Here is a 14767-nt window from a genome sequence, read left to right as displayed (position 1 = left end):
AGCAGTCCTTCCTACTGGCTTCCTGAAAGTCTTCTCATTTCCTGCCTTGTTGCCTGCCTCCTGCCTTCTGATGGCAATAAGCCCTCTAAGAAGATAGCAGACCAAACAGGGCCATGTGTCGTAGTCCACTCACGGGTTCAGGTCTGCCTGTGGATGGGAAAAAGAATGAGTGCTTCTCTATGACACTTTGGAATCAGGGAGAAATGTTAGCTTTTCAGGCCAGGACTGGGAATGCTTTCCAGGACAGTCTCAGGGCTTCATAAATGCTCTTAAATCAAGGTAGCATGTTAGATTACTATCTAGTTGGGGGAGAGAATGTGGGCTCAGCTCTGAATGTCTCTGACTGTCCATAGAGATGGTGAGACAACATTTATGTCACATTTTGCTTGATTGATGGTGGGACAGGAGTGAGGCCTCATATGGATGTGTCTGATAAAACAGAGGCTTTGCCTACAACAGAGAGAAGGACCAGACTTAGGATCCTCGTGAATCAGCGTTTTGAGTGACATAGCATATCCACATGAAAGATAAAAGAACAAACCAATCCACAAAGAGGAAGGAGCATGTGGAAGCATGTATTTATTTTGATTTCCTTTTCTACATGTCTAAATAAATGAGAATTTAAATGCTGCTCTGGACCTTGCCTTCATTTAAGGAGAGGGTACAACCAGATCCACAGAAGGGCCCAGTGCTCTTAAAGTCCCTCCAAAGAGGGGCTGGAGAGATGACTCAGAGGTTAAGAGCACTGGCTCCTCTTTCAGAGGACCCAGGTTCAAGTCCCAGCACCCATATGGCAGCCCACAACTGTCTGTAACTCCAGTCCCAGAGAATCTGACACCTTCACACCAATGCATGTGAAATAAAGTTAAATAAATTATATATAAAAAAAGCTCAGCATGATGCATAAAAAAGTCCCTCCAAAGAGATTATTATCTTTTCTTGTTCACTGTGGTGCAAAATTCACCGGGATTTAATTTCCTGGTTTGGGAGCCAAACCCCAATCAGCATACCCAAGCAGATTCTAATTTAAATTTCATCTGGTGAAGTAATCCAGACTTGGAAAGCTAAGTGCCATGTTTTCACTCATATGTGGAGCCTGGGTCACACAACATACCTGTATACCACAAACATACCTACATACATACAAACACACATACCATAAACAATACATATATGCACACATACCATGCACACAGAAACACATACACACATGCATGCACACACATATACAACAGAGATAAACCTAGTATTTAGAGAGGTGTGTAAGTGCAGCCCGAGTAGGTAGGGGTACAAGGTTGCTGGGTGCACTGCTCAGAGAAAGTTGTGTGCACAGTTAACAGCTGCTGAATACATTGTTTGAAGAGCAGAATGTGTATAACCCAAACCAAGCGGCGTCCTGGGCTTCTCACTCATTCCCTACGCTTGCCTCCCTTGGATAGGAAGAATTAACACTTCTCCTCTGGAAAGGCAACTGTTTAACCGCAGGACTGTTGGATTTTGGGGCAGTTGGTTTACTTTGCATTCTGAAATGGGTTTTATTGGAAGATTCTTGGGCTTCTTCGGCTTTCTCCATGCTGAGAGGGAGGAGAAGGGCTGTTTGGCCATGGCACACCTTGCTGGTATGGTGGGTCGAGATGGCGTTTCGTTTGTTCGTGTCCTCGTGTCTCAGAACAGACCTTGACCCTGCCTCTACTTTCCTTTCTTGTGCAGAGAGCACGGGTCGAGGTGTTGCAGACAACCTGCAGAAGTTCTCTTCGCTGCCTGCCTATCTCCCAGCCAGCTTCCACGTCTCTGACGCAGAAGAGGCATTCTTTCTCAAGGAGGCCAACCAGGACCTCATGCGCAACGCCAGCCTGCACGCCCGATCCGCCACACTCTTCATCCACCGAGCCCAGAGCCCTCCCGCCATCAATGCCAGCTACGGCCCCTTCTCTGTGGAGAAGACAGTGCCCTGGGACTTCCTGCTCACGCCCACCCCTTTTGGAAACATGGAGAGGTTCCCTTTCAACTGGAGGCTCAAATCCCACATCCTTGACAGTTCCATCTTTTCCAACAGACCCAAAGTGCAGACACTGTTCTATGTCACTGGCATGGGCTGGGATGACAGTGACCCTGGGGATGATCTCCCTTGTGTCAAGATGTTTGCTTTCCCAGAGGCCAGGGAGGTGGCGGCCAGCTGCCGGCTGCAAGGGGCCCCTGGGCTGTGTGTGGCGGAACTGGAGCTCTTGCCTGAGTGGTTCAGCTCCGGCCTGGACCTGGAACCCGAGGAGGAGATCCCAGCACTGCTGGGTGGCACTGCCATGGAACTCTTCTTTGCGCTTTATCCAGCCAACGAGGCTGGTCAGTGCCCGCTGGAGGAGGAGGGCAAGTGGGAAAACAACATCCACTCAGAGCAGGAAGAGCCTCAGCAGTTGCTCCCTGCCCGGGAGAGGATTGGAAGTGTGGTGGTCTACCCTACCCAGGACGACCTGCGGTGGTCCTTGGTGAGCCTGGATGACAATGTCGCTCTCTCTATTCCTCTGAACCTCATCCGAGAAGGGGACACGGCTACTTTTTTGGTCTCTCTGACCAGTGGCTCTGTGGCAGACCAGTTCACTCTTCGGTAAGCAGCTTTGTGACATCCACTGGGAGGAGACTTGGCTCTTGGTGAACCTTGGGCTGTTGGCTATAGAATGGAGCAGGTCACTGGATCACTGTCCAGTGCTCGTCAGAGGTTCATGTGTGGGATTCTAGTTAAGGTGGTGAGGATGGGTTCTATCTATTTTATCTATTAATTACCAACAGCACATAGCTGACCTCTCTGCCTATGGGAACGAGGGCAGTTTTAGAGAGGGGGAGGATAGGGAATACAACTGAAGCAGAGTGACAGCTGCCTGGGGGTTGGCAGTGTGGATGAGGCAGCGGTTTCCCCTGCTGGCGGGCTGTGACTAAGTTAGAGGTCTGCCTTGCCCAGAGCCTAGGAGACAGAGCCCTGTCTTTCCCAGGGATTTTATTTCAAAGAAATGGTTCTTGGGTCCTTGAGAGAGGCATTTGTGGGCTGTAAGAGATACATGTTTACGGTTCAGTGAGTGCTTTTAGAAAGGGGGATTAGAAGCCAGGCGGTGGTGGTGCACGCCTTTAATTCCAGCACTGGGGAGGCAGAGGCTGGTGGATCTCTGTGAGTTCGAGGCCAGCCTGATCTACAAGAGCTAGTGTTCCAGGACAGGCTCCAAAGCTACAGAGAAACCCTGTCTTGAAAACAAAACCAAACCAACCAACCAAAAACAACCAAAAAACAAAAATCAAAAAAGGGGGGGGGATGTGGGATATTGTCAGGTATGTGCTGACACTATCAAACCTTCCCAGATACACTCTCAGGCATCTGGGGCCCTTCTGGGGACAGCTGTCTCTTGCTGTGGGTCACTCTGGAGTTCTTGTCTCAATACAGGGAAGGTGGGGTTGCCCAGTACTGAGAGTTCTGCAGGCTGGGGGCCCAGTGCATTGAGATCCTTGCGTGAGACTCAAGGGAGATGACAGCCGGGCTTTGGGAGACATTCTGGAAAGTGTCCAGTGGTGACTCAGCTCTTTGTGCCACCCTTTTGTCCCTCTGGTGATTTCTCAGCTCTATTGTTATGACCTGAAAACACCCAGGATGAGGGAGGGGTTGCAATAAAACATATTTACAAAAGCAGGCATTTTTCTGATCTCTCCAGAGAATGAGCAGATTAAAGCCAGAATAGGAGGTCAGCTCCCTGCCGTGTGTGTGTGTGTGTGTGTGTGTGTGTGTGTGTGTAAACCACAGGCCAACTAGCTGGGCCCTGAAGGGTGGGTAAAGGGGGTAGGTCCAAATGGAAGGAGGAGCTTAAGCAAGAGGTGAGGCCTACACAGGTATATTAAGGGAGCCGGCTCCATCAGTAAAACGTTTGCTGTTCCCATGTCCCCCAGCACTTTGTTTTAAATTAACCTCTCTCACCTCCATCCTCTCCGTCATTACCCTGAGCTTTTAAGAGTGAGTGTTTGCAGCTCAGTTCGTGCCTGGTGTGCTACAACCATGCTCAGTACGTGGACAGCATGTGGGTTTCTTGCTCTGGGTTTCCTGTCTAGGGGGTCCCTTTAGATGTGGGGCTTGAGCATGTGCTGGAAAGGTGAGCCCACATCTCCCAGCACCCTGGCACTCTCTCAGCGGGGACTTGTTCCTCTTGACCCTGTGACTTGTGACTTTCCGTTAAAATTCTCCTGGGTGGAGTCAATCCTGTGACCCCTCTGGATCCTCCCAAGCACGGACAGGGCCGACCTGAACCCAGCTCACTCACAAACACTGCTTTCGCTGGGTAGACACAGAAGGCAGCTGCTTCAGACGGTAAGGAGTCCTCAGTGCTCCTTGCCAGGGTTCAGCTTGCGGAGGTCGTCTGGGACCTCTGGGGGCTGCTCTGGGCTACAGCTGGCCTTCCCAGTTCATCTTGCATTGTAGAAACTGTAGTGATGTTTTGCTTGTGTTTTAACAAATAAAGCTTGCCTGAAGATCAGAGTACAGAGTCAAGCCACTAGAGGCCAGGGGGTGGTGGTGCACACCTTTAATCCCAGGACTCAGGAAACAGAGGCAGAGGGAATCTCTGTTTATTCAAGGCCACCCTGGGGCACACAAGATTGAATCTGTCTAAAAGCGAAACAGACACCACACAGAGGTGATCCCAGCACTTGGGATCCCACACCTTTAATCCCAGCACTAGGGAGGTCGAGACAGGAGTGATATGGCTGGGTGGAGAGAGGAATATGAGGTGGGTGGAGACAGCTGCTGTGTGAGGCTTGGTGGAGACAGATTCACTTGGGAGATGTGGTCTGAGGACAGAATCACCCCTTTCTGTCTGAGCATTGGCAGAGGTAAAAGAACTCCCTAGTGGCTGCCACTTCTCGAATCTTCAGCATTAACCTCTATATTTGTGTCTGGGTTTTTATTATTAATACCAACTAGAGTTCGTGCTACAAGAAACTGCCCCCTTCTTTCTTTCTTGCCTGGACTGACTTCCATGTGGCAGTCGCTGTACTGACCAGTCTGTGCCCCATATGATAATTGCAATTGTATGGTATTAAGGAAAATGGATTGGAGAAAGAGAAAGAGAGGCGCCCACCATTTGTGGGTTTGAATGAGAAATGAGAAATATTTCTAGCATCGCATGCGGAAGAAACTCAATTTTGGTGCCTTCACATCGCAGAAGAACTGTTGAGAATTAATTTCGCTTTGGAGCTGGGCTGGCTTGCACGGCAGCGATCTGTAGGATCAGGTAGAGCGTTCAGTCACTGAGTAAGTTCATAAAGCCCTAATGGGACCCGCTGACCATAAGAACCGCAGACCAAGCCACAGGCAAGTGCTATTTATGTGCCATCTGTATGGAAATTCTGCTGTTATGGAAATTTTGTGGTATCTAGATAAGACACAATGTACTGGAATAGTTGAGTTGAGATAAAAAAAAATCCATGTCTGTGTATAAATGTGGGTGAGAAATTAGTGTGGGAGTCGGCCTTGTGCTTGGGGCCAACCTGCGGCAAGAGGACGTTCACTTGAGTGCACAGTCCTGGATGGTGCCTTTGAATATGCGGTCCTGGGTGGTGCAGTTGAACACACAGGACTCACTCAAATGCTAGGTGGGCTTGGAAGAGGGGTTAGTGAGTAAATTTCTTGCCTTGTAAACAAGGGGACCTGAGTTCCATCCCCAGAACCCATGCAAAAAAAAACAAAAACAAAAACAAAAAACCAAACAAACACACACACACACACACACAAAACACCACACCACCAACACAAACTGAGCCATGGTGCTGTGAGATTGTAATCCCAGCGCTGGGGAGGTGGAACTGGAAGGCTCTGAGGGACTCACTGGTCAGCCGGGTCTCCTCTGTTAGTGAGGGTTCTCCGAAGGGACAGAGCTGACAGGATGAACAAGTATATTCAAGGGTTATTAGAGCTGACTCACAGGATGCCGTCGGGCAGTCCAGCAATCGCTGCCCCCTGACATCGTTCAGGCTGCATGTCTCTGAGGTCCCAGTCTGGTACTGGAATCCTGGAGAATTCCTGGAGAGCTGCTGGTTCTCAGCCCATGTTGGGATCTAAGAGCAGTTACAGCATCAGGACAGATGAGTCTGCCAGTGAGAGGGAGGGCAAGCAGGCAAAGAGCAAAGTTGCCTTCCTCTGTGTCCTTCCTGCCTTTCATCTGAGCTGCCACCAGGAGGGCTAGCCCAGGTCTTCCTGCTTCAAGAAATCTGATCAAGGAGAGCCCTCTCGAATGCCCAGCGGTTTGGGTTTTAGTTGATTCCAGATGTAGCTGACAACCAGGATTAGCACTTATGCTTATTCTTCAAGTTCCAGACCAATGAGAGAGAGACAGACACAAAGACAGACTCACAAAGAGATGGAGACACACACGGACAGACACACACACACAGACCCTGTCTCACAACAAGGTGATTGGCACCTGAGAAGCAGCATCCAAGGGTGACCTCTGGCTTCCACATACCTGTGCATAGGTGCATATGCTCAGGCGAACAGGTGTGTATGTACACACACACACACGCACATGCACACACACAGACACACACATGCACGCACATGCACACACAGACACACAGAGATGGGGAACTGAGTTTTTCAGGGGTCAGAAGAGCCCATACTCCATCTTATTATCAGCCATACCCTGCCTTATTATCCTGTCTCAGTCTCCACCTCAGAGACTCCCTAGACGACTGCACAGAGGTTCATTCCACCGTGAAAGAACACATACTTTTAATTACAGCCAGGGACAGAGCATCGCCCTCCTCTGCTTTTGAGCCTAAAAGAAAGGGCACTGCCACGGGAGAAGAGGAAGCAGGCCGCAGGTGTGTGTGGTATCAGAGAGGTTAACATTTGTAATTAGCAGCCAGGTGGCTTGTTCTGTAACCAGTGGGCTGCCGTGGTCTTGAAGGAGCCCGCTGTACACTGGGACACTCAATAGGAAGGAAGTTTGACTGACTGGGCTGCAGCAGCTTCGTGTTGCCATGGTGACGGGACAGGCATTCAGAGGAAGCCAGAGCCTGGTTGGGTGAGACCTAGCACCAACAACACAATCACCTCCAGGTTCCAGCGAGGGCTGTGTTTTGTTAGGTCAGCCTCCTCCCCAAAGTCACCAGGTTTTGCTGTGATGTGCCCTTACACCCGGGGAAGCGCCAGCCGCGGAAAGTGGAGTTTAGGTGGTACCCAGAGTGCACATGGGGGTGAGGGTTACTGAGGCCAAGTGCTTGTCTTTTGGTCCCTGGGTTCTGTGTGCCTTCCATCCCAGGTGCTCCAGGGTGACGGTCTATGGTGCCCCACAGCCACCTGTGACTCTCATCTGTTGCTTTATTGTGTTGGGAACAACAAGAACCCATGGCCCAGGCTGCGAGCCTTTGGCAGGCTGCAGCATCTGGCTGGAATTCAGTAACATTGTTCTGTTTCCATTGTACTTATTTTAGGGTTTTCTTCTCTTTATGGAAAGTGAGGCTGCTTTGGTTTTCATGGCAAGAGCGGATGTGTTGCTCTCTCCCTGGCGAAGGTAATGTAAAGCCAGCCAGCTTTAAAGACAAATAGGAAGTGATTATACAGATGGTACCTGGGACAACGCAAAAAGGAGACAGGATGATGGGGGTTTCCAGGATCATGGAGGCTGAGGGGCAGTGTGTGTCCTTCCAGCTAGTGGTTCTTGACCTGTGGGTTGTTGACCCATTTGGGATTTGAACCACTCTTTCAAGGGGTCATCTACGACAATCAGAAATATCAGGTATTTTTCATGATTCATAACAATAGCAAAATTACAGTTATGAAGTAGCAACAAAATAATTTTATGTTTCGGGGCGGGGTGTCATCAAAACGTGAGGATCTGTATTCAAGGGCTGCAGCATTAGGAAGGCTGAGAAGCAGCGCTCTAACTGATGAATGGGATCAGCTTCAGATGAAGCTGCATGTGCGCTTGTTTCTTCAGACATCACTCACTGGCTGGCTGAGTCTGAGGTGGCCATCTGTGGCCCCTTGCTCAGTCACCTCTGCTTGTGGCCAGCTGTCTGGAACAGGGGCTATTCAACTTCCCTTGTTGCGATTTTCTCCCCTTTAAAATGGGGGTTACTCCTGCTTCCTGAAGGCATATGCGATGAATCCAGAGGGAATTGCCTGAGGGAGTGACTCAAGCTTCAGGTTGAGGGAGGTGTTCGCAGGAAGCCAGCTTGTCCATGGCCCTCTCCTCTTCCGAGGGTTGAAGGAAGTCTGTCATTAAATGGGGACACGGAGTGGTCCCTGCGGGAATCATAGGTCACATCAGCACAATCTGCAGAGGCCAGTCCACATTCACAGATGCACCCAGGCCAGTTTCCAGCCATTGAGCTTGCCTGCAGGTGAACCCACACATGGGCATCCAGGTAATCTAAAGTAGGTGCATTTGTGGTAAATTCTTATTATCCTAGCATTTGGGAGGTTGGGGCAGGAGGATCACCATGAGCTTGAGGCTGGCTTGGACTGCATAGAGAATCCTTATCTCACCCACAAAGAATGATTTGAAACAAAATCTATGAAACAGTTGGCACCTGTGGTATAGGCAGTGGGAAAGGAACCTGAGGGACCCAGTGTCTTAGCTTCATTTTCTGTTGCTGTGATAGAACATCCCTGCTAAAAGCAACCTAAGGGAGAAAGGATTTATTTGGTTTACAGTTTCAGGATACAGTCCATCATTGTGGGGGAGTCAAGCCAGCATGAACTTGAAGCAGTCATTTATATCGTGTCCAGAGTCAAGGGCAGAAGGCCTTGGATTAACACATGCATGCCAGCCTTCAACTCAATTTTTACACCCTTAGACAGCTGAGAAGCCATTCTGCCTAGGGAATGGTGCCACCCTCAGTGGGCGTGGGTCTTCACACTAACGGAGACAATGCCCACAGGCCATTCTAATCTAGACAACCTCTCATTGAGACTTCCTTTCCAGGTGATTTGACAAAACTAGACATCATACCCAGATTCCCCAGCTACCTCCCCCTTCTCTAAGCCCAAGCTAGGGATGATGGTGGCAGAACCCACTTGTGCATGGGTAGGTTGGTGAAATGCAGACGCAGCCACCTCCACACTCATGGTGTAAGATTCTCCTAAAGACAAGCCAGAGACCTGTGTCTTCTAAATGCTTTGGCACACAACTACCCTCATGGGAGAGCACGGGAATTCTGGGAGTCACTGTCCTAAAGGATGTTTCTGTTCCACACTAATGTGGACTTTCTCTAGGAAGAAGCAGCGGGACGTTTGCCTTTCTTGGCAAGGAGAAACCGAGGCAGAGGGAACTTTAGGGAGAGAGCCCTTATCAAGGCCAGGGTATGGATTACGGGCTCAACTGGAGGAGGGAGGCAAAAGCATTGTGGATGCTGAGTGGGGACCCTAGAGAACCAAGACCGAGGACAGTTCAGTGTTCCACTTTGTGTTCTGTGCCTCGGTCTTTCCTTACATAAGTCAGGATGACAAAGGGACCTTGCAGGGAAATCCACAGGGAGAAACAAGTTAGTCTGACAGTGGTAGTCTAGCTAGACTGTCCGTGCAGATCCAGAGTGATTGTGGAAGCTGAAGGAGAAATGATGCATTTGGACTTGAACCATCACAGTGTGAGGCCTGGTGGAAGGACTCACTTGGCCTAAGGCAGCAGGAACGAGAGACAGCCATTTATCACACAGTTCCTGCCCACGAGGGAGCAGAGGGAGCTTGGGCTGGAAGCCAGGTGGCACACACCTTTGGGTAAGGCTTCCGGCAGTCCATTTCCTCCAGTGAGGCCCCGCCTCCCAGAGGTTCTATGCTGCCTCCCAGCAGCGTCACCAGCTGGGGACCAAGTGTCACATGTTTGTGGTTCTGGGCATCCCTGGCTTGAATCTCCGCAGCTCAGTCTGGTTTCATGGAAAGATGGTGGAGCAGCGGGAGGTAGGGTCGGGACGAAGGAGGCAGGTCATTCATTGAGTGCCCCGGTTTACGTCTGTCGCTGTGGTAAAACTCCCCTATGAAAAGCAGCTTGGGGGAGAAAGGGTTTGTTGGTTTGTTTTCCTCATAACTCGAGGTTACAGTCCATCATAGCAGGGATGTCAAGGCAAGATCTGGAAGCAGCTGGTCACCTCCCATCCACAGTCACTCTCGGTAATGACACTTTTAATGCCCACACTTGTTATCAGCTCACAGGGGACTCCACCCGCCAAGCCCCCGGAGTATCCCTGCCCGGTCCCTGGAGGCACTTGAGTTTACTGCCTTGGATCTCACAAGATGGGATCAGGGTGGCCTTCAGAAAGTTCTCTTAGCTTCCAAGCCTGGCAGGAGTAGCATCAGAGTCCTACCTCAGTCTACCACTGACCCCAAGGGACTCTGGGAGCCACCATGATGACACTCTGGAGCAACCCACGAGGGCGGATGAAGAGAGGTCTGTTTGCTTCCTGTTCTTTGCACCTCTGTCTGCGTAGAGAACCCCAGGATGACAGCCACCTCTTTGTCCTTGGACCAGGGCAGGAGACCTTGGTGAGGGGTGGCGGTGGTTGGAAATACGTTTAGTCTGGTCAAATGAGGGTGGAAACAGATTTGAATATTAGGAAGTAAAGAAGTAGAGCGTGGCAAGATGGGTCAGCCTGTAAAAGTGCTAGCTGTACAGGCCGGGTCACCTGACTTAATTCCCAGAAGCCACCATGGAAGAGCAGGCTCCTGAGAGGTGTCCTGCAAGTGTTGAGGTGTGTGCCGGATTCCTGCCTTCTGTCATTCCATGGTTGGTAGTCCTTTCTGGAAGGGGACAAGAGACATGGGGTGGCTTTGTTTGGTGAATGGTGGGTTGAGGCTTAGTTCAGCCAGGGACATTTATTCTTTTTTTAGGGGGAGTGGTTGGGTTTTTTTGAGACAGGGTTTTTCTATGTAGGCCTGGCTGTCCTGGAACTCACTATGTAGGCCAGGTTGGCCTCCAACTCGGAGATCTGCCTGCCTCTGCTTCCCAGTCAGAAACATTTTTTTTTTGTAAAATTAAATTAAATTTATTTTTAAAAACAATCTTTCTCATTTTACATACCAATCCTAGCTCCCAACCCCCTTCTGTTCCCCCTACCTCCACCCCCATCCTACCCCCATCCACTACTCAGGATAAGGCTTCCCATGGGGGTCAACAAAGTCTGGCACATCACTTTAAGGCAGGACCAAAGTCCTCCACCCTATATCTAGGCTGAGCAAGGTATCCCTTCATAGAGATGGACTCCCAAAAGCCAGTTCATACACTAGAGATAAATCCTGGTCCCGCTGCCAGTGGCTCCACAGACTGCTCCAGCCACACAACTGTCACCTACATTCAGAGGGCCTAGTTTGCTCCCATGCAGGTTCCCCCACTGTCAGTCTGGAGTCAGTGAGCTCCTGCTAGCTCAGGTCAGCTGTTTCAGTGGGTATCCCCATCATGGTCTGGACCCCTTTGCTTATGCGATCCCTCCTCCCTCTCTTTGACTGGACTCCAGGAACTTGGCCCAGGGCTTAGCTGTGATCTCTGCATCTGCTTCCATCAGTTGAAGGTTCTATGATGATGATTAAGGCAGTCATCAGTTAGGTTTCAGGGAAGGCCAGTGCAGAAACCCTCTCCACTATTGCTTAGGATCTTAACTGGGGGTCAACTTTGTGAATTCCTGGAAATTTCCATAGTGCAAGGTTTCTTGCTAGCCCCATACTGGCTCTCTTAATCAAGATATCTCTTTCCTTGCTCTTCCTCTCTATCCTTCCCCCATCTCTACCATCCCCTTCCCTCATGTTTCCTTGCTCTTCCTCTCTATCCTTCCCCCATCTCTACCATCCCCTTCCCTCATGTTTCCTTGCTCTTCCTCTCTATCCTTCCCCCATCTCTACCATCCCCTTCCCTCATGTTTTCTTCCCCTCTCCTTCTGCAACCAGGAACATTTTAAGCATGATCATTATTGGGACTCTTATTCTTTCTTTTAGATTTATTTATTATTTCATATGTATGGATTATATGTATGTATATGTACCATGTACATTAAGCGCCTGCAGGGGCCAGAAGAGGGTGCTGGATCCCCTGGAACTAGAGTTACAGATGGCTCTGAGTCCCCTGTGGGTTCTAGGAATCAAATCTTGGTCCCTCGTAAGTGCTCTTTAACCACTGAGCCATCTCTGAGGCTCCATCCTTGAGACCCTAAAAGGTGATCTCAATTATTCCCTCATCTGTGGGTCTAGAACTTGGAAGAAAGTTCTCTGCTTGTGTGTCCTGCCCACATGTGTGTGTCTTGGTCACTGTGAACACTCTGGTTGCAGAGGGTGTCCTTACCCAGGACATAGCCCATACAGGAGAGTAAATGAACCCCTGTGTGTGTCTAAGAGAAGAAAGCATCCTATTCTGGCTCAGGAGTGGCTGAGAAGACCCTGATGGAAGAGTCTTTGGGAGGTCTGTGAAAATGTATGTCACCAGAAACATTCTACAAATAGCAGGCTTGACAGAAAATGAGTTTAATTCCATAAAAGGTCAGGCTACTTTTGAGTTATGAATTGCATTTTTTTCTGCCTTAGGTTTGTTTATTAATATTTATTACCAAAGTGATGGATGTGACAAAGGCAAGCTCTCTGACTGTTTCCAGAGATTTCCATGATTTAATATTTGCTTTCTTTCCTCACAAGGATGGAGAGAATATTAAACAGCCTTTTCTCTATTCCCTCCTCTTGCCCTTGAATTGCAGGACTAACTTTTTGTGTGACTTCTGTGAACACGGGGTGGATTTCAGCTGGCCCTCTGCATGGTAGAAACGTTAGAGCCTGGATGGATCTTGTCGGTTAATATTAGATTGCGGTGGCTTAAAGGGGAATCACTGGTTTACGGAACTGGACAGCTCAGGGACATGCCCAGCTCTTGCTGGATCTAGGTGGTCAAATACACGTCTCCACTGTCTCCACCAGCCTGTGGCCTCTGCATTGCCACTGTCTTCATACCTAGGAATATGTTATAGATGCTGTCTCAGGGCTACTATTGCTCTGATGAAACACCATGATCAGAGCAACTTAGGGAGGAAAGGGTTTGTTTGGCTTATGGGCCCACATCCCAGTTCATCATCAAAGGAAGTCAGGACAGGAACTCAACGAGGGCAGGAACCTGGACACAGGAGCTGACGCAGAAGCCATAGAGGGGTCCTCTTTACTGGCTTGCTCCCCATAGCTTGCTCAGCCTGCTTTCTTATAGAACCCAGGACCACCAGCCCTGGGATGTCCATCTACAATGGACTGGGCCTCCTGCATCAGTCACTAACTAAGAAGATGCCTTACAGTCGGATCTTATGGAGGCATTTTCTTAATTGAGCTTCCCTCCTCTCAGATGACTTTAACTTGTGTCGAATTGACATAAAATTAGCCAACACAGGCAGATTGAGTACTTATGATTTTGTAGAAAGAAAGTGAGGCTCAAAGATGCCTGATGGGGGAAGGGAGATGACTCAGTGGGTGGAGTTGAGTACTTGCTGTTGCCAGGCAGTGGTGGTGCACGCCTTTAATCCCACCACATGGGAGACAGAGGCAGGTGGATCTCTGCAATTTGAGGCTGGCCTGGTCTATGGAGTGAGTTCCAGACTACAAAGAGAAACACTGTTTTGCAAAAACAAAAAGCAAAGCAAACAAAAAGAGTGTCCTCTATGCATGCCTGGGGACCTGAATCCAAATCCACAGCTCCCATGTAAGAAGTCCAGCATGAATGTTTGTGCCTGTGAGGGGTGGAGACAGGAGATCCTGAGAGATTGCCGGCCAGTCAATCACTTTGGTAGCCTCAAGATGTGTTTCAAGTTCAGCGAGAGGCCGTGTCTCAGTTTTTAAATTTTATGTTTATTTTGTGTGTATACGTGTTTTGCCTGCATGTATGTTTGTTCACCACTGGCATGCCTGATGCCTGAGGAGGCAGAAAGTGGCTTTAGACCTCTAGGAAAGGAGGTTACAGGCCATTGTGAGCCACTGTGTGGTGGGTGCTGGGAACTGAACCTGGGTCTCCTGGAAGAGCAGCCAGTGCTCTAACCACTGAGACATTTCTCCAGGCCCATAGAGAGAGAACATCTTAAAGGAATAAGGTAGAGAGTAATAGAAGAAGACATCTATTGTCTGGTCTCTGTGTAGGTGTGTGTGCAAATGGACAGACATACAGAAATATAGACAGGCACACACCACATATACACACATGCATGCATACACATACCCAAGTAAAAGATCTCTGACAAATCCTGCCCACATGTCTGTCTGTGAGCCAATCAACTGAGGCCCAGTGATGGGAAATTCTGGTTGAGCCACATGACTCCTCCTTGGACCAATCACTGTGCAGGAGGACACACAGCATTTTGGTTAGCCCCCCCCCCGTGTGTGTGTGTGTGTGTGTGTGTGTGTGTGTGTGTGTGTGTGTGTGTGGTGCTTCCAGCAAGAGAGTTTATATGTGCCTATGGTGTGGATCAGGACTGAAGAGAGGCTAAGACAAACTGTGGGCCAGCTTCCCTCACTGGATGCTACCTACTTTTAGGGCACTGAAATTAAGATAAGCTTGCTTGTCTTTGTGAAGAAGGAAGTATATATGGAAGGCATAGGCTCCAAGAGGGGCAGAGGGAGGATTCCCTTCCATGGTGCTGGAGAGAATGCTCACAGTTAAGACATGTATTGCTCTTGCAGTGGGCCTGGGTTTGGTCCTGAGCTCCTGAGTCTGGCAGCTCACAACCGCCTGTTAACTCTAACTCCAAGGGATCTGTCTCCCTCTTCTGGCAATCATGGGTAATGCACTCA

The 14767-nt window shown here is 49.5% G+C and overlaps 1 protein-coding gene across 1 annotated transcript in view; it reads left to right on the top strand.

Annotated features, from left to right (window-relative positions):
* Tmem132b (transmembrane protein 132B) overlaps positions 1-14767 on the top strand; it is a 287729-nt gene that overhangs the window by 97050 nt on the left and 175912 nt on the right. Inside the window, exon 2 of the mRNA XM_075978132.1 lies at positions 1711-2602. Coding sequence (XP_075834247.1) covers positions 1711-2602 — 892 coding nt within the window. The remainder of the gene's footprint in view (positions 1-1710; positions 2603-14767) is intronic.

Source organism: Microtus pennsylvanicus, chromosome 1 (assembly GCF_037038515.1).
Source record: "Microtus pennsylvanicus isolate mMicPen1 chromosome 1, mMicPen1.hap1, whole genome shotgun sequence".
In the NCBI taxonomy this organism is placed as follows: Eukaryota; Metazoa; Chordata; class Mammalia; order Rodentia; family Cricetidae; genus Microtus; species Microtus pennsylvanicus.
This window is presented reverse-complemented; position numbering and strand designations above follow the sequence as displayed.